Source organism: Epinephelus lanceolatus, chromosome 12 (assembly GCF_041903045.1).
Source record: "Epinephelus lanceolatus isolate andai-2023 chromosome 12, ASM4190304v1, whole genome shotgun sequence".
NCBI classification, from domain to species: domain Eukaryota; kingdom Metazoa; phylum Chordata; class Actinopteri; order Perciformes; family Serranidae; genus Epinephelus; species Epinephelus lanceolatus.
This window is the reverse complement of record NC_135745.1, coordinates 7,340,011-7,366,879: the sequence shown is the minus strand read 5'-3', so window position 1 is coordinate 7,366,879 and position 26,869 is coordinate 7,340,011. Positions and strand designations below refer to the sequence as shown.

The 26,869-nt window shown below is 39.6% G+C and overlaps 2 protein-coding genes and 2 long non-coding RNA genes across 4 annotated transcripts in view; 2 read left to right on the top strand and 2 right to left on the bottom strand.

Moving 5' to 3' along the window:
- The window catches only part of LOC117271987 (myosin-7-like), a 12,883-nt gene extending 8,460 nt beyond the window's left edge, over window positions 1–4,423 (bottom strand). The window contains exons 1-17 of the mRNA XM_033650608.2: window positions 4,318–4,423; window positions 4,100–4,147; window positions 3,536–3,744; window positions 3,282–3,425; window positions 2,992–3,148; window positions 2,873–2,900; window positions 2,681–2,789; window positions 2,450–2,542; window positions 2,302–2,365; window positions 2,109–2,207; window positions 1,897–2,000; window positions 1,665–1,803; window positions 1,432–1,550; window positions 1,197–1,346; window positions 932–1,102; window positions 528–837; window positions 306–382 (exon numbers count right to left, since the gene is read on the bottom strand). Coding sequence (XP_033506499.2) covers window positions 306–382; window positions 528–837; window positions 932–1,102; window positions 1,197–1,346; window positions 1,432–1,550; window positions 1,665–1,803; window positions 1,897–2,000; window positions 2,109–2,207; window positions 2,302–2,365; window positions 2,450–2,542; window positions 2,681–2,789; window positions 2,873–2,900; window positions 2,992–3,148; window positions 3,282–3,425; window positions 3,536–3,736 — 1,965 coding nt within the window. The 5' untranslated portion in view covers window positions 3,737–3,744; window positions 4,100–4,147; window positions 4,318–4,423. The remainder of the gene's footprint in view (window positions 1–305; window positions 383–527; window positions 838–931; window positions 1,103–1,196; window positions 1,347–1,431; window positions 1,551–1,664; window positions 1,804–1,896; window positions 2,001–2,108; window positions 2,208–2,301; window positions 2,366–2,449; window positions 2,543–2,680; window positions 2,790–2,872; window positions 2,901–2,991; window positions 3,149–3,281; window positions 3,426–3,535; window positions 3,745–4,099; window positions 4,148–4,317) is intronic.
- LOC117271991 (uncharacterized) overlaps window positions 1–10,248 on the top strand; it is a 22,065-nt gene extending 11,817 nt beyond the window's left edge. The window contains exons 3-4 of the long non-coding RNA XR_013492424.1: window positions 6,277–6,434; window positions 9,301–10,248. This is a non-coding gene — a long non-coding RNA (uncharacterized LOC117271991). The remainder of the gene's footprint in view (window positions 1–6,276; window positions 6,435–9,300) is intronic.
- LOC117271990 (myosin-7-like) lies at window positions 9,273–26,869 on the bottom strand. The gene is made up of 39 exons (XM_078172919.1): window positions 26,834–26,869; window positions 26,685–26,723; window positions 26,260–26,472; window positions 25,947–26,090; window positions 25,649–25,805; window positions 25,522–25,549; window positions 24,053–24,158; window positions 23,863–23,955; window positions 23,725–23,788; window positions 23,534–23,632; window positions 23,329–23,432; window positions 21,999–22,137; window positions 21,774–21,892; window positions 21,502–21,651; window positions 21,194–21,364; window positions 20,790–21,099; window positions 20,577–20,650; window positions 19,668–19,873; window positions 19,448–19,571; window positions 17,846–17,982; window positions 17,478–17,733; window positions 17,062–17,304; window positions 16,216–16,392; window positions 15,957–16,102; window positions 15,767–15,857; window positions 15,289–15,678; window positions 15,068–15,194; window positions 14,844–14,962; window positions 14,550–14,746; window positions 14,127–14,310; window positions 13,019–13,184; window positions 12,803–12,927; window positions 12,412–12,720; window positions 12,114–12,317; window positions 11,680–11,976; window positions 11,244–11,348; window positions 10,959–11,054; window positions 10,425–10,559; window positions 9,273–9,391 (listed from the first exon to the last, which is right to left on the bottom strand). The coding sequence occupies exons 3-39, from the start codon at window positions 26,458–26,460 to the stop codon at window positions 9,371–9,373; spliced, it is 5,814 nt and encodes a 1,937-aa protein (XP_078029045.1). The 5' UTR covers window positions 26,461–26,472; window positions 26,685–26,723; window positions 26,834–26,869; the 3' UTR covers window positions 9,273–9,370.
- LOC144465068 (uncharacterized) lies at window positions 19,705–26,817 on the top strand. The gene is made up of 4 exons (XR_013492425.1): window positions 19,705–19,831; window positions 25,168–25,414; window positions 26,274–26,415; window positions 26,675–26,817. It is a non-coding gene; the product is annotated as an uncharacterized LOC144465068 (long non-coding RNA).

Here is a 26,869-nt window from a genome sequence, read left to right as displayed (position 1 = left end):
CGTTAGCAGCAGAGAAGCCGGACTTGCTTGAACGGTCAGCTGGAAAACCGAAGATCAAGGACACAGCGACGCGGCAACGCAGCCCTGCCACGGCAGCTGCCTGTGGGCAAACAAATCAGTCTCCAGTGTGCTGCTGTCCAGCAACCTTGAGGGAGGGGGGGGGCGGACACGACTCGTGACAGTATTTTGAATTTGAGTGCAGTAACCGTTATGGCCACATTCTTACATACAGCGCCTTTAAGTGTCGGTTGCACTGGTTTGTGTATAAATTAGCCATTTACACATATTTATATGTTTTTACTAACCCTGTGCAAGGCAGACACAGTTTGGAAGGATGAACCCTTCTTCTTGCTTCCTCCTTTGCCTTTTCCACCACTTTCAACTAATAAACCAATAATAAACTCATTAGACTGCATTTCCAGACACTGGAATAAATTATTCAATTTGACAGTTCTCACTATGACATGTTTGATAAAATATTGACATTCCCAGTGGAGGTCAGGGCAATACATTGGGTTTATTCTTACCTGAATCAGCTCCTGCATAATTTGCAAAGAGGGTAGCTAACAGCTTGAGATTAGACTTCTGGTAGAGTCCAACAACGGTCTCATTCAGAGGATCCTTGTTCTTCACCAGCCAGTTGTTGATATTATAATCAACAATTCCAGCATAGTGGATCAGGGCAAAATGGGCCTCTGCTTTCCCTTTGACAATTCTGGGCTTCTGGAAATTGGCAGATTTCCCCAGATGGTTGTCATAGAGCTTAGCTTTAAAGGTGGTATCAGAAGCTTTGGGGAACATGCACTCCTCTTCAAGGATGGACATGATACCCATGGGCTGAGGGGACAAAAATATGAGTGGTTGAAAACAGTTACAATATTTTCAGTCAATCTTTATGTTTGTCTGGACATGTAATAGTCCAGTATCTCACCTTTTCAATCAGGTCAATGCAGGCCTGCAAGTCCATCCCAAAATCTATGAAAGTCCATTCAATGCCCTCTTTCTTGTACTCTTCCTGCTCCAGCACAAACATGTGGTGGTTGAAAAACTGTTGCAGTTTTTCATTGGTGAAGTTGATGCACAGCTGCTCAAAGGTGTTGAACTGTAATTAAAAAGGACCACAGTATGAGGCATTATGATTTCTCCTTAACCAAAGACTTCTTCATATAGCATGTGTATTCTTTTCACAAACTTACATCAAAGATCTCAAATCCAGCAATGTCCAGTACACCAATGAAATACTGACGGGGCTGCTTGGTGTCCAGGGATTGGTTGATCCTCACCACCATCCACAGAAACATCCTCTCATATACTGCCTTAGACAGTGCACCCACCGCATAGTATACCTAACAAGGAAATATATGAGTACACCTTACTTTGATTTTCTGGACCTTATTTGGGAGTTGAATTGAAACGTTGATATTCTCTCACCTGAGCGACATTTTGTCCCTTGGTGACCCACTCATTTCCTACTTTGACTTTTGGGTGACAGAGACCTTTGATAAGGTCGGCAGAGTTCAGGCCCATCAGATATGCAACTTTGTCAGCAACTGTTGAGAAGTTATGGTATTAATTCAGTCATTTCTTCATTTAAGGTCCTCATCATTATCTTATCCTTGATTCCTTCAGCACTGTTGTAGTTTGTGTCAAAAACCATCTCTCACCTTCAGTGCCATCAGCCTCAGCCTGCTCCTCTCGCTGCTTCTGCTTGAACTTCATATTGCCATGATGCATGATGGCACCAGTCAGCTTGTAAATGCCATTCTTCTCCTCTTGAGTGAAGCCCAGCACATCAAAGGCGTCCTGAAAAAGGTATAAGATCAAAAATGCATTTCTAGCATAGTAAAAGTTGATGTATAAATCTATATTTGACCGGGATTTAAAGATTCAGCTCACATCAGTGGCCATCAGCTCTTCAGAATCATTGATGGAGGCTACTGTCGTCTCTCCTTGGGAGATGAAGGCGTAGTCATAGGGGTTGTTGGTAATAAGCAACATTTCTATGGAGAGAATGACAAAAAAGTGTTATAAAATATCTTACTGTATTGAAATATAGTAATAACTTTCAATGGCTGTTGAGATTAACAGCAATTTTGTCAGTTATATACCCAGAAGTTCTGGCTTTTGCTGAGACAAGATCTGGTAGAAAATGTGGTAGTCCCTCTCGGCTTTGAGCTGGAAGGTCACACGAGACTTCTCCAGGAGGTCTGTGAGAGAAATCATTGTTACTGTGGTGCATATTGTGGTATATAAGTTCATAAGTAAGAACTTAAAATTTGCTACATAAACCATGTTACCTACAAGTTTCAATATCAGCAGAGGCCAGCTTTCCTCGGTTGTCAAAATGAATGCGGATAAATTTACCCTAAGAGGAAGAGAGCCACTCATTTTAGTCCAGTTGATTCCCTTTAATTCAGTAATTAACATTTGCAATCCCACAAACACTCACAAATCTGGAGGAGTTGTCATTCCTGATGGTCTTGGCATTCCCAAAGGCCTCCAGAGCAGGGTTAGCCTGAATGATTTGATCCTCCAGGGTACCCTGAGTTTGTCAAATAAAGACACTTCAGGGTTACTGCCACTTTGAGGTAGAACTTGACTGTCCTACGTATTTAAACTGAATAATTTACAATTGATGTTTTTATTGTATTATATTAAGAAATATGTATGTAATACACACCTTCTTTTCAGCAGCTTGGTCTTTCTTCGAACCCGGAGCAGCAGCAATGCTGGCAAAGTACTGAATGACACGCTTGGTGTTTACAGTCTTTCCAGCACCAGATTCTCCACTGAAAGAGAGACAGAAAGTTTTAGTCCAAGATCCATGACCCTTAACTACTGGAGAGATTTTTTTTTCCTCTGTGTAACTTACGTGATGAGGATTGACTGGTTTTCTCTGTCTGTCAGCAGAAGAAATTTTCAAATTATCAGTGAAAAATAGAATGACATCAGAGCTTTTGAACAAAATGAAGGCTAAAATAGATGTTTTACCTGTCAGCATGTACTGGTAGGCATTGTCAGAGATGGAGAAGATATGAGGAGGAGCTTCACTCCTCTTCTTTCCTCTGTAGGCAACAACCACCTCTTGGTTGTAGACTGGCAGCCACTTGTAGGGGTTGACAGTCACACAGAAGAGCCCAGAGTAGGTCTGCCATAGTAAGAGAAGAGTAACAGATAATAGAAAGACACCATAATGCATCAATTAGTCATAAGGATGTTGCTCATTAATCAGTGCTGTATCAATGAAGGTAAAGTTTTATGTTACAGATTTAGTGTCTTACGTAAATCATCCATGCTGCATAACGCTCTTTGAGGTTAAACAGCACAGCAGGCTCATGGAGGAAGGTGAACATCGCCATGTCCTCAATTTTATCAAACTTTGGTGGGTTTTGAGGGTGTATATCACACTCTTTCACTGTCACAGTCTAGGAAAGAAAATAATACATTTTAGAGTCAAATTGGTCGTAACCTTACCAGATGCTTCTCTAGAAATGTGTACATCAGCATTCTGCTGCACAACATGAAATGTATCTACCTTTCCAAATTCAGTTTGAGCCGTGACTTTGTCACCGTCACGACTTGTGATGGAAGCTCTGACGTACTCAACCTGTGGGTCAGGAACGAAACATTCCTTCTTCATGTCAAATGGACGAGTCTGGGCCTCCAGACGCTCCTTGTCTGACTTTCTTAGATAAGAAGCAGCTATCCCAAACTCTTTCATGGCGGCGTCACCCATTTTTTAACCTGTTACAAATTTACAAATGTTGAGCCATGAATGATGACAGTGTTACTATTAACATACTGGTATAGGCAGCATTCAGATTTATTACACAGTGTGTACAACAGGACTTATGTCATAACTTTTCATGCAACACATTCGCCATCAGCACACCACATGTGCAATAATGACAAGTTACCAGCACAGTACTACAGTGCAAGTATAAACTGTCTTTTTAGTATGCAACTGACTCTTAAATCATGTCTCAGTTGAACTTCAACAACTGTACATAAACAACATTGACTGTAAGTCCTGACTAAAGTTGAGGGTATGGTCATCATGATTTAAGACTTCTCAGATAGAATCAAAAGTGGCTTCTACCTGGGGTTGGTTGGTGTTCAAAGGAAATGATGGTCAGTCAGGATCTTGCTGTTCAAATCAGGTTACAGAAAAAAACATTATTGCATTACAACTACCATACCATTACCACGTGTTCACACCAGCAAAGACCATGATTTACATGTGAAATATATTACTTAAAATTACACAAAACATTTTCTATTTACTTCACCATACCCCAGATATAACTGTTTGCTTACCTTTGACTCTCAACTTAAATCGAATGAAGAGATGCAGCCCCGTAGCTGCAACAGCCGTCCCTCCACTAATAAAGGTTGTTTATCCACCAAATATGGGATGAATTTTTGGAGAAAGGATTCACTGCTGCTATTTGTTGCTTTCACCTTGTGACAAACAAGGGGAGGACAATACATGGTACAATAAAAGGGGTGGGGAAGGGGGGGGGGGGGGGGGGAATCAGGGACAGGCTTGATATCAAGTGACTCTTCTTTTATTCAGATAAATTATAACAGGTTGTTTTATTTATATAATGTCTCACTAGCTACTGACTTCATTCAATTAAGTCTCAAGTGATTTTATTGTTTCAATATTTAGCTTTGTAGTTTTTGACTTCTATTTTATATATTATACTTTTATTTAGTATTTTACATATTAAAGAGTAATTCTTTGAAAGGCCATTTAAATGTTTAATTCAAATTGTGTTAAACCCTGTCTTGTTTTGTGAAGTAAGGTTAATTATTATGTTTTAATGATGAATGGAATGAACTGGTGAGCTTATAATATTAACCTGTTATGGTTATGCAGTATATTTTGATTTGGGTAAGATAATGAAAACTGGAAAAACTAAAACATGGCAAGGTTTCAAACAGCCAATTTAAATTCACACTGTGGAGAAAAAACAGAATCCATTTCTGTGATTCTTCCTTTCCTCCTTTCCTCCTTAGAGCACCAGTCGATTCTGTGTTTCTCTTGTAAATCTCAAACAGACGGGTGATAGACAAGAAAGATTAATGTCTTTATAAGATTAGTTCTTCAAACATTGTGCTTTGAGAGCAGCTCTGGACTTGCCATGTTAACACTCTTAATCAAAAAGATAAAGTTCAGTGAAGGTCAGTCATGTGAAGGAGAAATTTCTACAGCCTCTGCTGAGACAAGTGTGGCAGCTGTTGTAGAGTGAGAGCTAAGGTCAGGGACTTTGAATTATCACTCATCACTGTTGTGCCCAGCTAGGTCTACACCCTTTGTCTCATGGTGTCGTCATGGCATTGTTCCCTCTCCTTTGGCCTTGAGGACAAAGATAACCCTGTGAAATTCTTGACTGGATTTTTTCTCTCTGATTGTGAGGGGCAGCGGTATAGCTTAAGTGCAGTATCTGATATCATGATGGATGAAGGGTAACAGGTGCATGGCACTGAAAATATACCTTTACCCTTTATTATAGACCACACGTTGCATACGTTTTTCATTTTCATCCCATTATTGAATTTAATATTTGATGGTGGTGGTTTGAATTCATGCAGTATATACAAAGTGATTTCCTTTTGACTCCCTGCCATAGCCTTTTCTCAGTTTACAATTATGGAACATGCATCAAAACACATTCAAGTAACCACTGCTTTGAGGAGAATTTTTTTGTTTGTTTTTTTTGTCCTTCTTTCATAGAATATAGATATCTGTTCACTCTTAGCCCTTAACAGTTGAAGCCATTTATGCTCCTATAAAATGAGAACGAGTGGACCTTGTAAGAGTTGATCAGAAATTGCTTTCACATTGTTGGCCTCATTCTCATTCTCAGCTGTCCAGATCCCTGTGGAAACCTTCTGATTTGTGTCTCCTTCCTGGCTTTCATCCCCTTCTTACTGTTTGGGAACAGAGTTGTAACCAGAGTCCTCTAAGATGAGGCCAACAGTTGACAGCTCAAATCTTTGATGGAAAGAACAAATGGTGTCACCTTGATATGATATTATTGCTGCTGTCTGCTAATTATTCATCAAGTATGTCTGATCACCATAGTTGTACATGTTAAGCAGTTGACAAAGAGGAATCTATAGCACAAGGGTCATGATGTTAAAAGGTTGGTAAGTAAAGGGATCAGCAGGAACATAAACAAGGACATGGCTTACATAGATAGTGTTAGCATGTGGGTGAGAAAGAATAACACCATGCAGTTTATTTCTTATGTTGTAATCCCTCCGCAGATATCTAAAGCCTTGGAAGGACGAGGCCATGTGAGATCAAGGTCAACATGCAGCCCTAAACAAGTGCCAAGCTGATATCTACCCTTCACTTTGCTCCAACAGTGTAAGAACTTGAGCATCAGTTGCTCCTTTATGTTGCTGCAGGAGAATGAAGTACGGTAAGCCTGTCATAAATTCAGCTACAGTACAAGGTAGATTTAGTGTAAACATTCCTGATTTAAGTTAGTTTGATTTCAGTTAGTACACTTTAATATCAGCTTTTTACTTGTTTATATTGTATTTTGTTTTATTTGTTATTTACTAATTCTGATTCACTATATAGGACAGTTTAGTTTATAATGATTGCATGTTAGCTGGAGCAGTAATAACACTCAGCGTTACATTGTTTTACTGTGTGTCACATACTTGAATGCAGCTGGTTTGAATATAACATTATCAAAATGAATATTTTTCACAATTTTATCATATATTGATATGATGTGGCCAATATTCATTGAACTTATGTGTGAATCAATGAACTATGTTCTACTTTTATGCATACATGAGACCAGACTCTTCATATGTGTTAAACCAAAGTTATACAGCTTGCTCCATGGGAAGATTTTACCACTATGATGTGATTTATTTAAAAATCTAATAGCAATTAATCTAAAATTATCATCCATTGGAATTGACGAGAACAGTGTCAATGAATTATACTGTATATTTGGTGTTAGGTTAGAGCCTTTCCTCAAGTGTATAATAAGTATTATGCCTAATCTAGTACGATTATAAGTTACCAAACATACAAATAGATATATAATTGGTTATCTGTGTTTAAAACGTCTATCAAGATACATTTAAAATGCCTGTAGAAGTCTAAATTATCAACAGATAAACAGTATCTTCCAACATTTTCCACGTCTTAATGAGATTACAAAACTGATCTCATGTGATTTGAAAGGATATTTGACACTTCATTTTATACCCAGTTTTATTAGATTTATAAATATTACATTGATAAAAACAGAAATACTGTTGCATCGACGACAACACAAGATTTGCTATTTTTCTAACCTTTGAGTTAACTTTATCACTCAGATATTCAATATGGTGACTAGGACTCTCCATACTGTGAGAGCATTACAATCGTTTGCAGTGAAGTTTGTGTAGTAGTGCATTTGCAGAAATGATTGCAAGTATTTTTAACACAAAGCAGAATAAGGCAAGATGAATGCATTTTTATCAGGAAAATGACACTTTATTTGAGAAAATTCTTGAACAAGCTGTTTTGTACTGGAAATGGGTAAAGAAAGAATACTAGCAATATCACTGACAGATTTTACAGCTGAATAAGATCAAATATTTTTTTGTAATTACTACACTTTAAGGCTTGTATAAGACGAACATAACACCCCATAACTTTTCTCGATAGCCTAGTAAGAACACCTCTGTTAATACAACACAATAAAGCAAATTTTGTGTTTTTTGGTTATTGGGATTCTGTTGTTCTACAGTGTCGACAGGAAGTCATTTTCAGGCTGGGTGCAACTACTTTGTGTTTTTAAATGCCAATAAAATTGATTTCCTTAGAACTGATGTTTAACTACCATAGATTTACTATTATAATCCATGTTTCCCCAAGGTTTATTATGGACAAAGTGGAGAAAACTTTTTTTAAATTTTATTTTTAATGTAATCACAGATTTACAGTATCATTGTTGTGATCAGAAAGTGAATTTTACTAACTGACATACAGTATTCCAAAAAACCCATGTTGTTCCCATAATATATTGTCAAACTCATGTACTATACTAACCCTAATCTAGTCGTAAAGTCCTTCCTAGACATTATATTTTAGGTAGGGACAACAATGGAAAAACATTCTACAATAGAAAGTCAGAGAACAATTCAGAGTGTCGGCACAGGGTGGCAGTAGTGGCCCACCTAACATGAGTGAGGTGTTGATTGGCTGCACATATTGTTAAAATGGTCAATGTTTTGACCTAGTACAAATGTATTTGTGTGGCTTTTTGGTAATGCTTTATTTGGACAATAACTTACAGATAATTTATAGAGTATTTGTAACACTTCAGCAGCTTATTAATTGAGATTCAGTAATTCAACTGTTTTGCTTTGTCTGCAAGATGTCTATGACAGGTCACTACACATTCTCAGAATGATTAAGTTAAACTATTCTTGCAGCCTATGCTGCAATTGTTGAATCTCAACTAATAGGCTGTTGAAATGTTACAAATACTCTATAAACTATCTGTAGGGGGATGATAAAGGAAGTAAGTTAAGTAGCATTTTTTGCCTCAGTTTCTTTTGTGCTTTCTAATGCTAACCCTTCATCTACTGAAATACATTTACCAACTGGGTGATAGTTTCATTGGTTATGTAGTGAAAGCAGGCGAGAGAATATTTCCCCGATATTACAGTCCCTGCACTGGCTTCCTGTATCTTTTAGGATTCATTTAAAGATCTTATTGTTTATTTTTAAGGCTCTTAATGGGTTGGCCCTCTCTTACTTGTCTAGTCTCCTGCACCCCTGTGTTACCTCTCGAGCATTGAGGTCTGCTGACACGGTTAAAGCAGAAGGGTGACAGAGCCTTTGCCGTTGTGGCATCCAAACTTTGGAACGAGCTGCCCCTCCAGATTAGACTCACCCCTACCCTGCCTGTTTTTAAGTCTCGTTTAAAAACCCATTTGGTTTCTCTGGCCTTCTCAGTCTCTGTGTGATAGCAGGTTGCTTTGTGGTCTGAATTTTGTGTTCTTAATTCGTGTTAACAAATTTTTCGTGTTTTGTATTTTTGGCATGCTTATTTTCTGTACAGCACTTTGGTCAATGCTGTTGTTTTTAAATGTGCTATAAATAAATTTGTATTGTATTGTATTGTAAAGCTGGTGAATTTTAAAATACACATTATACAAGAGGTATCCTCACTGCCCCAGCCTCTCCAGGTTTATGTGGACAATTCTACCTGGTTGAAATAAATGAGGACTCTACACATTAATCTGAATGCACTTTGCTTTATTCTACAGAGTTACTTGGAAGACAAAGGGGACTACAGCACAGGAGATCCCAAAGGTCTTAGGTGGCCGTCTGTGAGTTTCACTCCTCATCTAGCCCTTTCTGTGATGAAGAATAATAAGAGAGTAGACAAAGAGAGATGGATTAGTGACAGGGGACCAACAAGACTCAACAAGTGTTACCAAAGGTAACTTGGCTAAAGATGTTACAAGTTAGTGATATGGCAGTAACTCTACGTGAATAGCATTTCTTTACAGAAAAAAACCATTTGAAATTTTGAATTTGTGGGATTAGATGAATCTAAAAAATTGTAGCCCTGAATGTATTTGGAGGACAATTAAGAGTGGGTAGGTATACCAACAAAACCTCAACATTAGCATGTTTCATGTGAGGGCTAATAATGCAGTAGAAACTGTTAACAAGTGGGAACATGCGTACATTGTCTTTATTACTTTATAACTACACACACACACACACACACACACACACACACACATACATAGATATAATTTAGTAACATTCAGCCGATTGGTTGAGTGTTTAATAATGTCTCTGCATTCACAAAAAAAACCATTCTGCTGGAGTTAATATTGTAAAGAATATTCATTTAAGGGTGTTATGGTAAACTAAATGTTAGGCCGCTAAAAATGAGCCGTCCCTGGTTTGAGTCTGGCCGGGGAGAGGACCTTTGTTGTTTGTTGTTCACATTCTCTCTCTCTACCCTCATTTTTTGTCATATCTTTACTGTCAGCTCACTAATAAAGGCATAAAATGGCCAGGAAAGTATGGCAATTATAATAAACTAAATAATGGCAATTTAAACTTTCTTGCTATAATTAGCGTTTAAATTGTCATGTTGACTTCCATGTGACAAAAACTGCATTACCACTAACCTATTAAATTGCACTAATACAACTTATCAAATCCACGAAAAATACAATAAAATGTATCTATATGAAGACTGGTCTGGTTTATTTAATCCTTTTAAAATATTTCTGTCATTGCTGATTCTGCTTTACAAATAAAACACAGCTTAAATGGATTACATTGAAATGTTAATGAGGATGATTGAAAAATACTGTGCTATTTAGTGAAGGCAGTAGGACAGTATATGAAGCGTAGCGCAGCTTCTTACCTTTGAGCTCACATCACGGCTCTTGGCACGGAGCTTGTTGACCTGAGACTCAGCGATGTCAGCTCGCTCTTCAGCCTCGTCTAGCTCATGCTGCAGTTTACGGAACTTGCCCAGATGAGTGTTGGCCTGCTCTTCCTAAAGGATTCACCAAAAACACAAGCCACATTATTCTGTTACTGCAAGAGGCAATGAACCTGGACTAACTGACTTAGCCACATCGTCTACAGTCAAAAGGGTAAAAACATCTCTCGTAAAGGTCAACATAGGTTTGTGGTGTACCAGCTAGGACTAAAACAGGTCAAAGTGGACACTGAGATGTTTCCTTGCCAAAATTCAAAACAGCTACTGTTTTAGTTGTATTTTAGCATCTACAAAATGTAATTAGCTGTAAATATAAACCTGCTTTGAACCTTAACTATGATCTTTGACAGTATTTTTAAGCCTCAGTTTACATTTTGGAAATGGAATAAATATGAATCAATAAAGCAACAGCGTGTAGATTGTGAGCACATGACTTTTCCAGCCCACACTTACAGCCTCCTCCGCAGCTCTCTTATAGGCTTTGACTTTTAGCTGCAGTTTGTCAACCAGATCTTGCAGACGCGCCATATTCTTGCGGTCTTCCTCAGTCTGTATAAATCAAGGGAGCAGGAAAGAGACAGTTTAAGTAGTTTAATAAGGTGCATCCTATTAGCGTCAACATTTTGACAACATAACAATTTGGAAAAGTAGATGTGATATAGTAGAACATAGAGAATAGTCATAATAATTTGATGATTCATGCATAAAGAAGGTGTCTATTATGTTGCATGTTGATACCTGGTATGTGAGCTCTTTAATGCGTCTCTCATATTTACGGATTCCCTTCACTGCCTCACTGCTCTTCTTCTGCTCTGACTCCACCTCATTCTCCAGCTCCTTCACCTGAAAACATCAGAAAATGATATATTAGAAATCCACTGGTCCACATGATCAAAGCTGTATTGATAAATATATTTTAACATTTATCAGCCAAACTTGCAGCTCTACAGAGCTTTTTAGCCAATTTCAGCTTTTGATTTTATGGCGATCTGAAAGCTCTGATAAACTCACTGTACACTGCCTGCTCATAAATAAACAGCAGAGAGACAAAGTTAGCAACTACCTGGTGAAGGAATTATAATGAATAAAAAATTATGATAGTAGTAATTATGTTGGTCCCACAGATGCACTTGCAGAAATGTGTGACACTTGTATTTTGGCAAATTTCTCTTACCCTGGCCTCGAGCTTCTGCACCTGCTTCTTGCCTCCCTTCATTGCAATCTGTTCAGCTTCATCCAGACGGTGCTGCAGGTCTTTGATGGTTTGCTCCATGTTCTTCTTCATACGCTCCAGGTGAGCACTGGTGTCCTGCTCTTTCTTCAGCTCCTCTGCCATCATGGCAGCATCAGTAATGGCCTTCTTGGCCTTTTCCTCAGCATTTCTGCACTCTTGTACTGCTTCCTCTACTTCAGTCTGAAGCTGGGATGTGTCAGCCTCCAGCTTCTTTTTCTGGTTGATCAGGCTAGTGTTCTACATGTTTTTTAGATGTGAGATTTGAGAAAATGTGTGTTACTGCACAAAGAAATAATTAAGATTTCAGTTTTTTTTAATCATCCAAGAAACCAGTCAGTCATCTGTAGTTATTGCAATAAATTGTTCAGTCTCACCTGTGAGTGCAGTAGCTGCACTCTTTCACTAACGTCCAGCAGCTCTTGCTCAGCAAGTCTACGACTTCTCTCAGTTTGCTCCAGAGCACCCCTGAGCTCCTCCAGTTCAGCCTGAAGCAGGTTGTTGCGTCTCTCCACAATTGCAATGTTCTCTTTGAGATCATCATTGGCCCGAAGAGAGTCATCCAGCTGAATTTGGCAATCCTTAATGGGATGATATCAACCACGTTAATCTTAAAGATTAGTTTGAATTGCATGAAACATCTTAAGAAAGTGAACCTTCCCTTTTCTAGTTTACCTTCAGGTGTGCATGGACAGATTTAAGTTGTTTCTGAGCCTCAGCTGCCTGCCTGTTGGCCTGGCTCAGCTGAATCTCCATCTCATTGAGGTCTCCCTCCATCTTCTTCTTCAAACGGAGGGCCTCATTCCTGCTGCGACACTCAGCTTCAAGAGAACTTTGCAGGGTGTCAATCGTCCTCTGCAGGTTCCTCTTGCTTTGCTCCATCTCCTCATCCTTTTCTGCTAGTTTGCGTTCAATATCAGCTTTGATTTGATTGAACTCTAGCTGGGCTCTGAGAATCTTGCCCTCCTCATGCTCCAGGGAGGCCTGGTGGACAGGAGGGTACAGAGTTGAACATAACAGCAGACAGTTACTCGAAAATGTTTCATTCATCAAAGATGGCCTGTACCTCAGCTTCCTCGAGAGCAGACTGGATCTCCATTTTCTCCTGTTCCAGTTGTTTTCTTAATTTCTCCAGCTCATGGATGTTCTTTCCACTCTCACCAAGTTGCTCAGTGAGGTCAGAAATCTCCTCTGTAGAATGTCAAGCAGTGTGAGTAAGATGGCTTTACAATTTAGGTATATCTGCAGAAACCTGGACACAAATCATGGCAGTAGATTTTACCCTGCAAGTTCTTATTCTCTCTCTTCATGGTCTCCAGATGATCCAGAGACTCCTCGTAAGAGTTCTTCAGTTTGAAGAGCTCAGTGCTCAGAGCCCTGGCCTCCTTCTGAGAGCTCTCCAGCTCACACTGAGACTCTTCATATTTCTGCTTCCACTCAGACAGGACCTACAGTGAATAAAAAGGCCAGCAATAAGTGTATATGTGCCAGATAAATGGTGGAAGGACTGCAGGCTTGGGGTGACTGTCTTGTATGAAACAAGTTCTCCTATTATTGAAAACAGAACTCCAAGGTGGAGACCACCTACACTAACCCTAAACAAATGTGCTCAAAAGCTTTTAAAAAGACATATTTGGACTGATGGAGTGATTCACCCCTCTAAGAGCCATTGTGTGCACCTTTTATAGAAAACTTAAATTGCTGGTTAAAATGTGTGGCTTAACAACCACTGATAAGGTTAGCTTGAGCAATAAACTTCACTAGTGGCTTCAATGAGGTTGCCCTGTAGTATCATGTAATTATACAACTTAATTGCCAGAAAAAATATTGGAATTGAATGTTTCTGCAAACCAAGGATACATTACATTTGTACGTCATCATCTAGCGGATACGTTGAGACTTAAACAATGCTGTGGTTAATATGTGGTTATGTTAAGGGACACACCTTGGTCATGGTTGGGAAAAGATTATGTTTTGGCTTAAAATACCCACATTTGGTAGCACAGAAGCTGCTGCAAATGAGGCCACTGGTCGCTGTTTGTTGGTCTCTAACAGTGGTCTGCAGTGGTTTGCAGCTTTGCAGCCGTCTTGCCTAGGTGTTGGCAAAGTCAGCTCATATACTACGTCACTTTAGAAACATTGTATATAATAGGTATGAAATGTACAAATGTAACACATCTGTGGTTTGCAGAAATGTACAATGCCAATATGTTTTTCTGGCAACTGGGCTGAGTTGAACCGGGCAGCTCCAAGATGTGAATGTTTGTAAACATGAAGACAAAGAAGTCAAACTGAAAATTAATTCTTGGTATTTCTGCTGGTTCAAAGGTTCAGAGGCTACATCAACCCTTGATACTTTTGGTGCTCACAAATATTTTGTCGTATTTCACCTTGTCAAAGTTCCTTTGCTTCTTGTCCAGAGCTGCTGCAGCGGCATTAGACCTCTCCACATCCACCATGAGATCTTCAATCTCATTCTGCAGCCTGTGTTTGGTCTTCTCCAGAGAGGAACATTTAGCATTCACTGCTTCTACAGCCTCCTCGGCCTCCTGCAGACGCTGAGCCAGCTTTTTCCTTTAGAAATCAATCATTCAAATCAATTAATGTTCCTGCAGTTGCGCTTGTTGGATTAATTATTAAAAAAAGTCAACCAATATGACTGGCTGCTTGGTCATCTAACAGACAAACTTTTTGTTCGTCTTACATTTTAGTAGGAACATAACACAAACAAAAAGCTGATCTGCAAGACGAAGTAAAATGTCTCTTTAGGAAATACATATTAAATCATAAATTTGAATCTCAAACTGTCTTACTTGGCCTCCTCCAGTTCCTCGGTCCTCTGGATGGCATCAGTTTCGTACTTAGTTCTCCACTGAGCCACCTCAGAGTTGGCCTTGGACATGCCACGCTGCAACTCAGCCTTGGCCTCCTGCTCCTCCTCATACTGCTCCCTGAGCAGGTCACAGTCATGACGAGCAGACTGCACTGCATGGGCTAAAGCATTCTTGGCCTGTTGAAAGACAGTTATACAGATGAGTAACACTGTCATCGCATTAACTAGGAATTAATGTCAAGTGATGTCACTGTGCAATAAAATATTATTTCACCTTGGTCTCCTCTTCCAGTTGTCGCTTTAGGTCTTCTACCTGTTGAGTGTAGGACATTTTTCCTCTCGTCAGCTGAGATACCAGAGAATCCTTCTCTTCCAGTTGCCTTGAAAGCTCACCTAGTATTGGCAAATGCATCATTTTATTGTTAGTGTAATTTTGTCTGGTTTTCTCATTATTCATGATTTTAATAAAGAAAGTTTTTAATAAAGAAAAAAGCATACCATTTTCCGTTTGAAGTTTGGCTTTTTGCATATTGAAGTCATTGATGCAGCGCTGAGCCTCTTCAAATTTGGTCTTGTATTCATTCATCTGATCTTCCATAGTCCTGCATGTCTTCTCTAAATTGGTCTATATTTAAAATAAACATTTTAAATATCCCTATTTTACCCACATATCTGTGCAAAGTCAACATAAGCAAGAATTTGTTGTCAGTTTAGCCAACCTTTGTCTTCACAATATGTTCCATATTGGAGACGACATCATCCAGCTCCAGTCTGAGCTCACTCTTCTCCTTCTCCAGTTTCTGCTTGACTCTCTGCAGGTTGTCGATCTGCTCTCCCAGATCAGCAACACTGTCAGCTTGTTTCTTCCTGAGAGTGGCAGCAGTGGCTTCATGCTGCAGAGTGGCCTCTTCAAGGTCTCTGCGGAGTTTCTGGAACTCAGCCTCCCTCTTCTTGTTCATCTCAATCTGGGCAGTTGTTGCTCCACCAGCCTCCTCCAACCTCTCACTGATCTCCTCCAGCTCTCTGGCCAAGTCTGACCTCTGCTTCTCCACCTTTGCTCGGGCAGCTCGTTCTGCCTCAAGCTCTTCCTCCAGCTCCTCAATGCGGGCCTGTAAAGGCAAGATTTGGCTCTTTAGTCACTACTTATTATTAAGTGTTTTACCAATTTTGAGCCATAAAACACTGATTGTTTATTACCTGGAGTTCCTTCAGTTTCTTTTGAAGCTGAATTGTGATGGCCTGCTCATCTTCTATTTTACTGTTGAGCTGATTGACTTCAAAATCTTTCCTGTGGTAAAATACAGTAGATAGAATTATAATAAGTGGTCATCTTTTCTGCCTGTATCTGTACAGCTTTTGTGTATGAGATGCAGAATAATGTGATTACTTTTTCAGATGCTCCTCAAGTTGCTGCTTGTCATTCTCCAGGTCCATTAGGCTCTCCTGGGTTAATTTCAAGTCTCCCTCTAGTTTCCTCTTAGCTCTCTCAAGATCCATCCGAATCTTCTTCTCTTGTTCCAGTGAACCTTCAAGCTGGATGATAGCATGAAGAGAGAGTCAAATTATTTCCCCCAACATGCAAGGAGTATATGATCTCACTAAACAGTCTGAACTAAGACTGCGACAATACGGAGTAGAATTCTTACATCATCCACTTGCTGCTCCAGCTTAGACTTGGCCTTAGTCAGAGTGTTGACTTTGTCTTCTTCACTCTGCAGGTCATCCAGTGTTTGCTGATGAGCTTCCTGTAAGGCTTTCTTTTCTTTGGTCAACTTAGCAATGATTTCATCCAGAGCAGCCATCTCTTCGACCAGGTTCTTCACCTAGGAATTAGTGATAAGTATTGAAAAATGTGTACAAGTTCAAAATGTGTTACTTGTTCTATTTGAGAAAAATCAAGCCCTTTTCAATTCACATGTGCTGGCTTGACTTGACTCAGTTTGACATTGCAAGACAGCCCAGCACAGCATGTTTTTCTGTCCACCCTGCTGGTGTTATTGTGGTCAGCAACTTTTTTACTGCTCTCGGAGGGTTTTAATTTTCTCTCGGCACTATATGAATATTCCCACTTCCTCCAGCTAGCTTGCAATGTATTGGGATATAGGCATAGTGCTGCCGGAGCACACCATCAGAGTTGTCACGTTGACATTGAAGTTGTGTGGACTGATTCATGATGTCAACTCATGCACTGAGAGAAACATTCCACCACCTCAAAGGTTGCTGGTAGCTGCCAATCACCTTTGAGCGGCACAGTGAATTGAATTATTTTTTCTCAATCTATATCTGATAGATTACGTCATTGCAAAACCACTTGGAGGTGGATCAGGCATCCTTCGGTCTATTACAGAGATGGTCTATCTCGGGGCCACCTCAGCACAACTTGGCAAGTTTAAACTTGTAATGGAAATGCAAATGAATGCAGCATGCTTTGACTCAGCTAAGCCATAAGTGTCAGTGGAAAAGCCCTAGAAACAACTGAGTCATTGTCATACCTTGTTCTCAGTGGCGTGCTTCTCTTTCTCCACTTTAGCCAGAGTTAACTCTAAGTCATCAATGTCTTTCTTCAACTCAGAGCACTCATCCTCCAGCTTTCTCTTCTTAGCAGTCAGTTCAGCATTCATCTCTTCCTCATCCTCCAGTCTCTCAGTAAGCTCTTTGGCTTTTGCTTCCATCTGAATTTTGTTTTTGATCAGGCCTTCGCATCTTTCCTCAGCATCAGCAAGATTATCTTGCTCCTAAATGGAAATGGTCATAAATGTGATAACTTTGTTCACTATCATATTAGAAGGATCCTTCCTTCATTATCATATACAGAAGGTATCATTTATTCATATTCATTTGCTATATACTGTTTGGTTATGTTACCATTTTGACATTAGAATATGAAGAATGATGTGATTAGACTTACAGCCTGGATATGGAGCTGCAGATCATTCTTCTCTTGAAGAAGAGAGACCATTTTCTCCTCTAGTTCCTTTCTACGAGCTTCAGATTTTGCGTAAGCCTCTTTCAGCTTAAGGAATTCTTCCTTCATGTTGGCCATCTCCTTTTCTGCCTCAGCAGATCTCAACAGAGGTTTGATTTTGAAGAACAGCTTCATCCAGGGCCAATTCTTGACCCCCATGAAGGCACGGATGTTCCACTGGATCACAAGTAGTGCATCTCTGTCAAAGATCAACCAAATTTATCACTGCCACTTACACAAAACAAGATTATTTAAAATAATTATTGTCATTTCTTGTTTTCAGTTCATTTGAAGTTCTTGATTCCTCTAACCTCCTTTCAACAATCTTTTGGAATTCCACTCTGGCCAGCAGACCTCTTGCTCTTGCCTGGATTCCAGTGATGATGAGTGACAAACGGTCATCCCTCATCTCTTCAAGTTGCCCAAGAAGACCAGCTTTGAAGAACACCTTAAGGAGCATGTAAATATTCACAAGGTGTTACACATATGGGCTTCCGCTGTAGGACTTAAAGGGCCAGTGTGTAAAATGGGTTGAAAACAGTGACATCAGTGGTCAAATTCTAGATTGCAGGGCTCACTCGCTCACCCCACCGTCATTTACCCCCTTGGGTAAATGACGGTGGCCTCGTAGGGACAAAAAGCCTTGCACATGAGTTTTTCAGGAGTAGGTCTATCTTCTGCGTTCGGGAAAAAGGCCAGTTTATTTGAGCACTCCAGAAACTCCAGTAACACTCCAGGGGGTAGAAGACTCCGTCCCAAACTCTGACTCTTCTAGCGTAACAGACACACTTCATAACTTTACACACATACTCGTTTACCCTACCAAGTGGGGACCCCCCCCCCCCCTCCCCTCTCTGCTCCACCAATCTCCAGCCCGCACACTGACTGACAGCGTAGCCGGTAAACAGAGCTCAGCTGTTTATTTAGCCTAGCAATATCTCTGGACTATAGTAGCTGCAATGGACGACTTTGAACGCGATTTTGAAGAGTTTCTTGTAGCGCACACAGACCCAGAGCCATACCTGTTTGAGCCGGAGCATACAGATGAGAAACTCCATGTGTTTGATGTTGAGCGGGCAAGAAGAGAGGCTGAATGCACAGAATGGGATTCGGTGCTACTGCTACCATCGTTGGGGAGATATATCATCAGGAGGAAAAGCGCTGCAGAGAGTGCATCACAAGGAGTGAAGTTGCGTCTTCTTTTCCTCGCAGATGACGGTTCGGGTTCATTCTCTCCTGTTGCGTGATAAGTGTGGTCCATTCGCAAACTTTATAACTAAAAAAGCTTTTCACTACTCTCTATCGACAAACTACTAACACTCTCTGCTGTTTTCTCCTCCTCCTTCCTTTCTTCCGCTGTCTTTGTTGGTTTATTTATACACGCGAAACGCGTTCTCTGGCTGGCTGGATTGTCTGCTCGGGCTGCCATACATACATGGCGGCGCAAGATGTCGACCTCTCTAAAGCAAGGCCCTTGCTATATATATATATAAAAGCATAATTATAAGGCTACGAAAACCAAACGAATTTTATTTTATAGCGATTATACACTTGTATAAACATATTAACGGGTAGAATATTCAGATTCAGATTCAGATTGACAATAAACCATGCCAAATATTACACACTGGCCCTTTAAAAGCAAGAGTCTAACTTTTGAAAGAAGAAATAAAGCACTGTTTCTCTTAAAAATGAAAAGTTGAACTTAAATGAACCCTTGCTTAATTTAACTCGTGGATTTTCTGCTACAGGCCTATTTGGTGTGGTGAAAATAGTAGCTTATGGTGGCAAATATTAGTTAAGGTAAGACTGCTGTATAAGTGGCATCATTCAGTTGGTTTACTGTCTTGATGACTCTTCTTGAATATTCTTCTTCTTATACTACTGTTGAACTGTTCTCTTTCATGAATTACCTTAGTGTGTCCAAACTTGTATTGGTTGTGATCAATATCCAGTGACCCAAGAAGTTTCTCAGCTCCCTTCCTGCTGTCAATGAACTGACCCTCAGGGATGGCAGCAGGATTCAGGATGCGATATCTGGAAAAGAAGAAGTATTTTTAAAAATAATATTTACGCTGTGTCTAGGGGGAATCACAAAGTATGTGAGTGAATATTTGACATATGAGCTAATACCTCTGTTTGAAATCTCCATAGAGGATCCTGTTTGGGAAGCCCTTTCTGCAGATCCTGATGCCTTCCAGCACACCGTTACAGCGTAGCTGGTGCATCACCAGAGGGTTCTCCATGGCCCCAGGAGTCTTGGTCTCATTGGGGATGATGCAGCGCACAAAGTGAGGGTGAGTTGACCTCAAGTTGGTCATCAGCTTGTGCAGGTTCTCCTGTGGACATAATTAATGTGATGCATACGTGTATCTCATTTATCAGTGCAGAGTTGACTGATTCATCTGACATGGTGACATGAAACAGCCATTTCTTAGTTGAAAAAAAGACCGACCAATGAGTGCCATAGGGGATTAACGATTAGCCAATCAACGCCACGGGCAGGACTCATGCCCTTGTCAAGCCTTGTAATGTGATGCACCGGAACCAGTAAGGAGTAATAACAACAATGCTGGGTGCTATAGACAAGATAACGCTGCTATCGAAGCTGTTATAAATTGACATGTATCTTAATGTCGCTAGAAATTAAGAGACATGTCAATTTATAACATGTCTCTTAATTTCTGGCGACATTAAGAGACATGTCAATTTATAACATGTCTCTTAATTTCTGGCGACATTAAGAGACATGTCAATTTATAACATGTCTCTTAATGTCGCTAGAAATTGTTGTTTGTTTTTACTTCACTCCGCTGCACTCCTAAAAAACAGGTATGTTGCCTAAGCATTAGTGAGGACTTAAAATAATGTTAGATTCAGATGGACACGTTGATCTGTAATGATTGGTTAGGGAAAATCAAACCTCCCGCCACGCATAAATTGGTTAGACTGGGCAGACTGAAGACAGAAATCAAGTGAAATGAATTGACAAGTCTCTCTGATATCAGGTAATATTCACACATGTGTATGTTTTTTACTAACCCTGTGCAAGGCAGACACAGTTTGGAAGGATGAACCTTTCTTCTTGCTTCCTCCTTTGCCTTTTCCACCTTCAGCTAATAAACCAATGTACAACTCATGAGACTGCATTACCAGACACTGGAATAAATTATTCAATCTTGCAGTTCTCACTATGACATATAAAATATTGATATTCCCAACATGATAAATGCCATACATTGAGTTTATTCCTACCTGACTCAGCTCCTGCATAATTTGCAAAGAGGAAGGCTAATAGCTTGAGAGTAGACTTCTGGTAGAGCCCAACAACGGTCTCATTCAGAGGATCCTTGTTCTTCACTAGCCAGTTGTTGATATTATAATCAACAGTTCCAGCATAGTGGATCAGGGCAAAATGGGCCTCTGGTTTCCCTTTGACAATTCTGGGCTTCTGAAAGTTACCAGATTTCCCCAGATGGTTGTCATAGAGCTTAGCTTTAAAGGTGGCATCAGAGGCTTTGGGGAACATGCACTCCTCTTCAAGGATGGACATGATACCCATGGGCTGAGGGGACAAAAATATGAGTGGTTGAAAACAGTTACAATATTTTCAGTCAATCTTTATGTTTGTCTGGACATGTAATAGTCCAGTATCTCACCTTTTCAATCAGGTCAATGCAGGCCTGCAAGTCCATCCCAAAATCTATGAAAGTCCATTCAATGCCCTCTTTCTTGTACTCTTCCTGCTCCAGCACAAACATGTGGTGGTTGAAAAACTGTTGCAGTTTTTCATTGGTGAAGTTGATGCACAGCTGCTCAAAGGTGTTGAACTGTAATGAAAAGTGACAATAATACAGTCATTTTATACTCATATCTTTGTAATTCATATTAAATTGAAAAAGATGGAGTTGAATAAATTCATTTGCCTGTACAATATAGATTATATAAAAATAAACAAGAATCTCACATCAAAGATCTCAAATCCAGCAATGTCCAGTACACCAATAAAGTACTGACGGGGCTGCTTGGTGTCCAGGGACTGGTTAATTCTCACCACCATCCACAAGAACATCTTCTCATATACTGATTTAGACAGTGCACCGACAGCATAGTACACCTAAAGAAAATCCAACGTTTAAACATTACAGTAAATAGACTTCATGGTGCATTTTGTGTTGCTTCCTTCATCTATTAGACTTTAAGGGACACCTTACGATAAATTCAAGTTTTTTTTCCTACCTGCTGGACATTTTGTCCCTTGGTGACCCACTCATTTCCTACTTTGACTCTTGGGTGACAGAGACCTTTGATGAGGTCAGCAGAGTTCAGGCCCATCAGATATGCAACTTTGTCAGCATCTGAGAAATTACATGTGCGTGTTAAATATCTCAACAAAAACAATAAATCTTGATGTCTGTCATATTCAGTTTATCATGTTTCAGGGCTGTAGAGAGGTTCTGTCACCTTCAGTGCCATCAGCCTCAGCCTGCTCTTCACGCTGCTTGTTCTTAAACTTCATATTTCCATGATGCATGATGGCACCAGTTAGCTTGTAAATGCCGTTCTTCTCCTCTTGAGTGAAGCCCAGCACATCAAAGGCATCCTGAATGAAAAAAGGGGCATTACATTTTATATGTCATTGACTTTTTGCATTATGTTAGGGTATGCAAGAGAGTGACAGGAGAGATCTGGGGGATTAGTAGTAATTACAACAATTAATATTTTAAATCTGACATGAGACATCTAATCCAGTCTATTCAAATCATTTTCTCATCTTGGGACGCAGTAATACTGGATTACAAGCAGATTTTGGGGACTCAAGTCACATACTTGATGCAAATCGATTTGACTTCGATTTGACTTTGACTTTGGATTCATTACTTGAGACTTATATTTGAGACAGATGCTTTGAAAGGACTTGTTTTAATTATATATTTGCATTTTTTCTAGATAACATGAAACATGATTTCTAGTGCTATGAGTGCAAACCTGGCAACCTACAAGGACATGGCAGACCAGCAGAGGCCAGTGCACAAAGCATCGTGGAGGGTCTAGTCCAAAAAAAAGTACAATTTGGATTAAAGTGTTTTTTGGGAAAGTTTTTCCTTATCTGCTATGAAGGTCCAAGGACAGATTGATGTTGTATGCTGTAAGCCTTCTGAGGTAAATTGTGATTTATGATACTGGACTTTAAAATAAAATTGAATTGAATTGAATTGAATTATGTTGTCGATGACAGTATGCAAGGTCTACAGCGACACAATCAAAAACATAGCTAGCAGGTGAAAATAAAAAATATTTTTTAACAGCCACTGTCTAACAGAATGTGGAAACTGGGGTAGCTCATCAGAATTTCTTATAACTTGACTTGTAATTGCTTGTTCTGAGCAATGACTTGACTTGTCTTGCTTGACTTATAGCAGGGACTTGATTTGACTTGCTTGCTTTGCACAGCAGTACATTGGGACTTGTTTAAAACTTGAAGGTTAAGACTTAAGTCTTGCTTGTAACTTGCCCATTTGTGATTTACTCCCACCTCTAGACAAGTGACATCAAGTATCATAATCATGTCTCAACAGCTAGTTTCAGAATAAGGTGTGGGAAGCCAGATCAATAGATTCTCTTGCTTTTTAACAACCCTCATTAATAATCTTGTATTGTTTTGTAAACTCTTCTAGGCCTAGAACAGCAAAATGTATAAATTACACTGATACCACATATTAACAACTTTTACTTTACTTTTTCATTTGAGTGACTTTTCTATGAAAATACATTATGGCATAGCCCTACTTACATCAGTGGCCATCAGTTCTTCAGCATCATTGATGGAGGCTACTGTCGTCTCTCCTTGGGAGATGAAGGCGTAGTCATAAGGGTTGTTGGTGATAAGCAACATCTCTGAAAAGGAAAAAGGAAATGTTAAATATTGTATGCTAGGGATGCAGCAACATTACAACTAGTAGTTGTTACAGGTCCAAGGATCGGTTGTTTTCATTTACCAAGCAGCTCAGGTTTCTTCTGAGACAGAATCTGATAGAAGATGTGATAATCTCTCTCAGCCTTAAGCTGATAGGTGACTCGGGACTTTTCCAGCAGATCTGTAAAGACATTTTGTATTATGTAAGTGGAAAGGCAATCATTGACAACATATGAACGGACAAGATGAAAGTTTGGAGAGAAGACTGCTTACATGTCTCAATATCAGCTGAGGCTAGCTTTCCACTGGCTGCAAAGTGAATTCGGATGAATTTGCCCTAAAATTTATGACAAAAAAAAGGTTAAAATAGAATAGGCGCAAAGGGGTATTTCATAATAGACAGAAACTTACAAATCTAGAGGAGTTATCATTCCTGATGGTCTTGGCATTACCAAAGGCCTCTAAAGCTGGGTTAGCCTGAATGATTTGATCCTCCAGAGTACCCTAAAGAAACATGAGGGCAACATTTGCTGAAATAGGTCAACACTAAACAAAAAGATGCAGTTGAAGGATCTATTTTATGTCAAATCAGAAATATAACCTTTTTGTCAGAGCCTGCGTCCTTCTTCCCGCCTCCAGCTGCAATGCTGGCAAAATACTGGATGACTCTCTTAGTATTGACAGTTTTCCCAGCACCAGATTCTCCACTGAAGAGGCAAATTTAATTGTTTTAATAAATAGGTAACACAGGGTTTGATTACTCAACAAAAATGCAGATGAGTTATAATCAGTAAAGGCATAAATCATTTTGATATTCATTGTTTTGTATTGGCCTATTTCAGCCAGTAAATTATTACAGCTGTGACAGCATCAATGATTAGCATCTAACTGAATTACATCACATTAAAATTGTCTAAAAGATTGACTACTGAGCTTTGTTTAGTAACTTAAGTTTCCTGTTGATATTCAGGTCTTCTTGTCTATTGTGGCATTAACATGCAGAACTGTTCACTGATAACATACCACTTAAAAAAATAACACACATTACTGGGATTAACTGGAGCATAAAAGCAAAAACTGACAAACCAATAAATGATATTTCATTAAAGGCTGCTGAATGCCACCATAGACTTTATAAAAGAAGTGCATGTAGCCTCCAGATCTGAGAAGCGAAGCCAATGCAGAAGTGCCTTAAACTTGCATTCTGTCTAATGGCCAGTGGGGGGTGACTCCACTGGTTGCAAAAAGATGTCTGATTGTATCTGTGAGAAAATCTGTGAGAAAATGACCCTACTTATCAAGGGAAACATATTCATATGGAGTTTATGGGCTCAGTCGCTAGTTTCAAGTTACTTCAAATAACCATAATGTTCACTTTGTAAACTATGGTCACTAGAGTCAAATCAGGATAGAGACATAGTTATCTCTGTAAGTAAATAGATATTTGCATAAGTATGGAGAATCAGTATCCAACGATTCAAGATTCTGGTATTAGAAACATTCTGGTTTCTGTTTGTAATCCAAGTAGAATTGACCAATCACATTTAAGCGGCAGGTAGAAAGTCCACGTGGAGAGCAAAAGAGTTGCATTGGCCAAAATACAATCTCAGAACCCATGGGCTATCTTTAATAATGGTTTAGCTTTGTGTTGGCTTTTTTGTTGTTGTTTTTGTTTGTTTTTCATCTGCATTTATATGCAGATATCTGTTTTTGTAGAACAGCCAAGATGAGCAGTTCACGGAAGAGAAAGTCTTGGCCAGGATATCCACTTGCTACACCGCATCTCCCGAAATATTGGCCATCACTCCCAGAAGCTTATTGGCGTAAGACAATAGCCAGTGGGTTCCAGGACTGGAGGCATAGCATGGTCACTTCAGGCTCCAAAAGATCAAGATGGCAACAGCCAAAATACCAAACCCAAGACTACAAAATACAAGTCCACAGACCAATGGGTGACATCATGGTGGGTATGTCCACAGCTTTTACACAGTCTATGCCACTTACTAAAATTCTCGTAGCATTATACAATTCTTAATTGCAGTATAATGAAGTCATGAAAACATAACTTACGTGATGAGAATTGACTGATTTTCTCTGTCTGGAAAAGATAAGATAGGATCACTCAAGGATTCAAGGATTCCTTAGTGTTTTTACACTGTACCTTTCTGTGATTATAAGACAACTGAGGGTGAATTACCAGTCAGCATGTACTGGTAGGCATTGTCAGAGATGGAGAAGATATGAGGAGGAGCTTCAGTCCTCTTCTTTCCTCTGTAGGCAACAACCACCTCTTGGTTGTAGACTGGCAGCCACTTGTAGGGGTTGACAGTCACACAGAAGAGCCCAGAGTAGGTCTGTGAAAATGAGAAAAAGGAAGCAACAGTTTCTAAGATACAATGATATTAGCCATTGACATATGAATGAAGTATGTTGTTGTACTACACTTGAGGGATATAATATTTGCCTCATAATGTTTTGCAAAGCTTTAAACTCACATAAATCATCCATGCTGCGTAACGCTCTTTGAGGTTAAACAACACAGCAGGCTCATGGAGGAAGGTGAACATCGCCATGTCTTCAATTTTATCAAACTTTGGCGGGTTCTGAGGGTGTATATCGCACTCCTTCACCGTGACAGTCTGAAAATGGAGATATTTAGTATTAATACACTGCTATGTCTCTGATTTCTACTGTGTCTCTTCTATGTACGACTAAAGGACAAATTGGCCTCAATCATCTCTGTCATTGCTGTGTCATCATTAGGAAACCAGTTGCATCCAGGGCAGCTGTGTCTGCCAGCTTACTGACCTTCCCCCTTTCAGTCTCAGCAGTGACTTTGTCCCCCTCACGGCTGATGATGGAAGCCTTCACATACTCCTCTTCAGGATCAGGAACAAAACACTCCTTCTTCATGTCAAAGGGACGGGTCTGGGCCTCCAGACGCTCCCTGTCTGACTTCCTCAGGTACGGGGCTGCTGCGCCAAACTCTTTCATGGCAGCGTCACCCATTTTTCACCTTGTCTACAGAAAAACGATTCTTAATTTAAATTCAACTGACATGTATTTATCTAAAGGAAACTGCAAGATAAAAAAGAATGCATATGCCAATGTAGTCAGTTTTTTTAATTTATAAATGTATAATATTTTGGTGTTATATTTTATTTCTTTTCCCACATCATAAAATTCATTTTCGAAATAATTCAAACATATTTTAATTTTTCAGATGCTCTTACCTTACCAATCCCTACCGAGGAGACTGAGGTGTAATGGTCCTGAGGAAATAAACCATGGAAACTGATGACTGCGATTCACACCAAGACAGGTAATGCTTTAGTGTCAAAGTGTGGTTTGTAATTTGTAAGCCATTGTCTCTGCACCTTACCTTGAGATAGAATGGTGACCTCTTGGGGGTTTCACC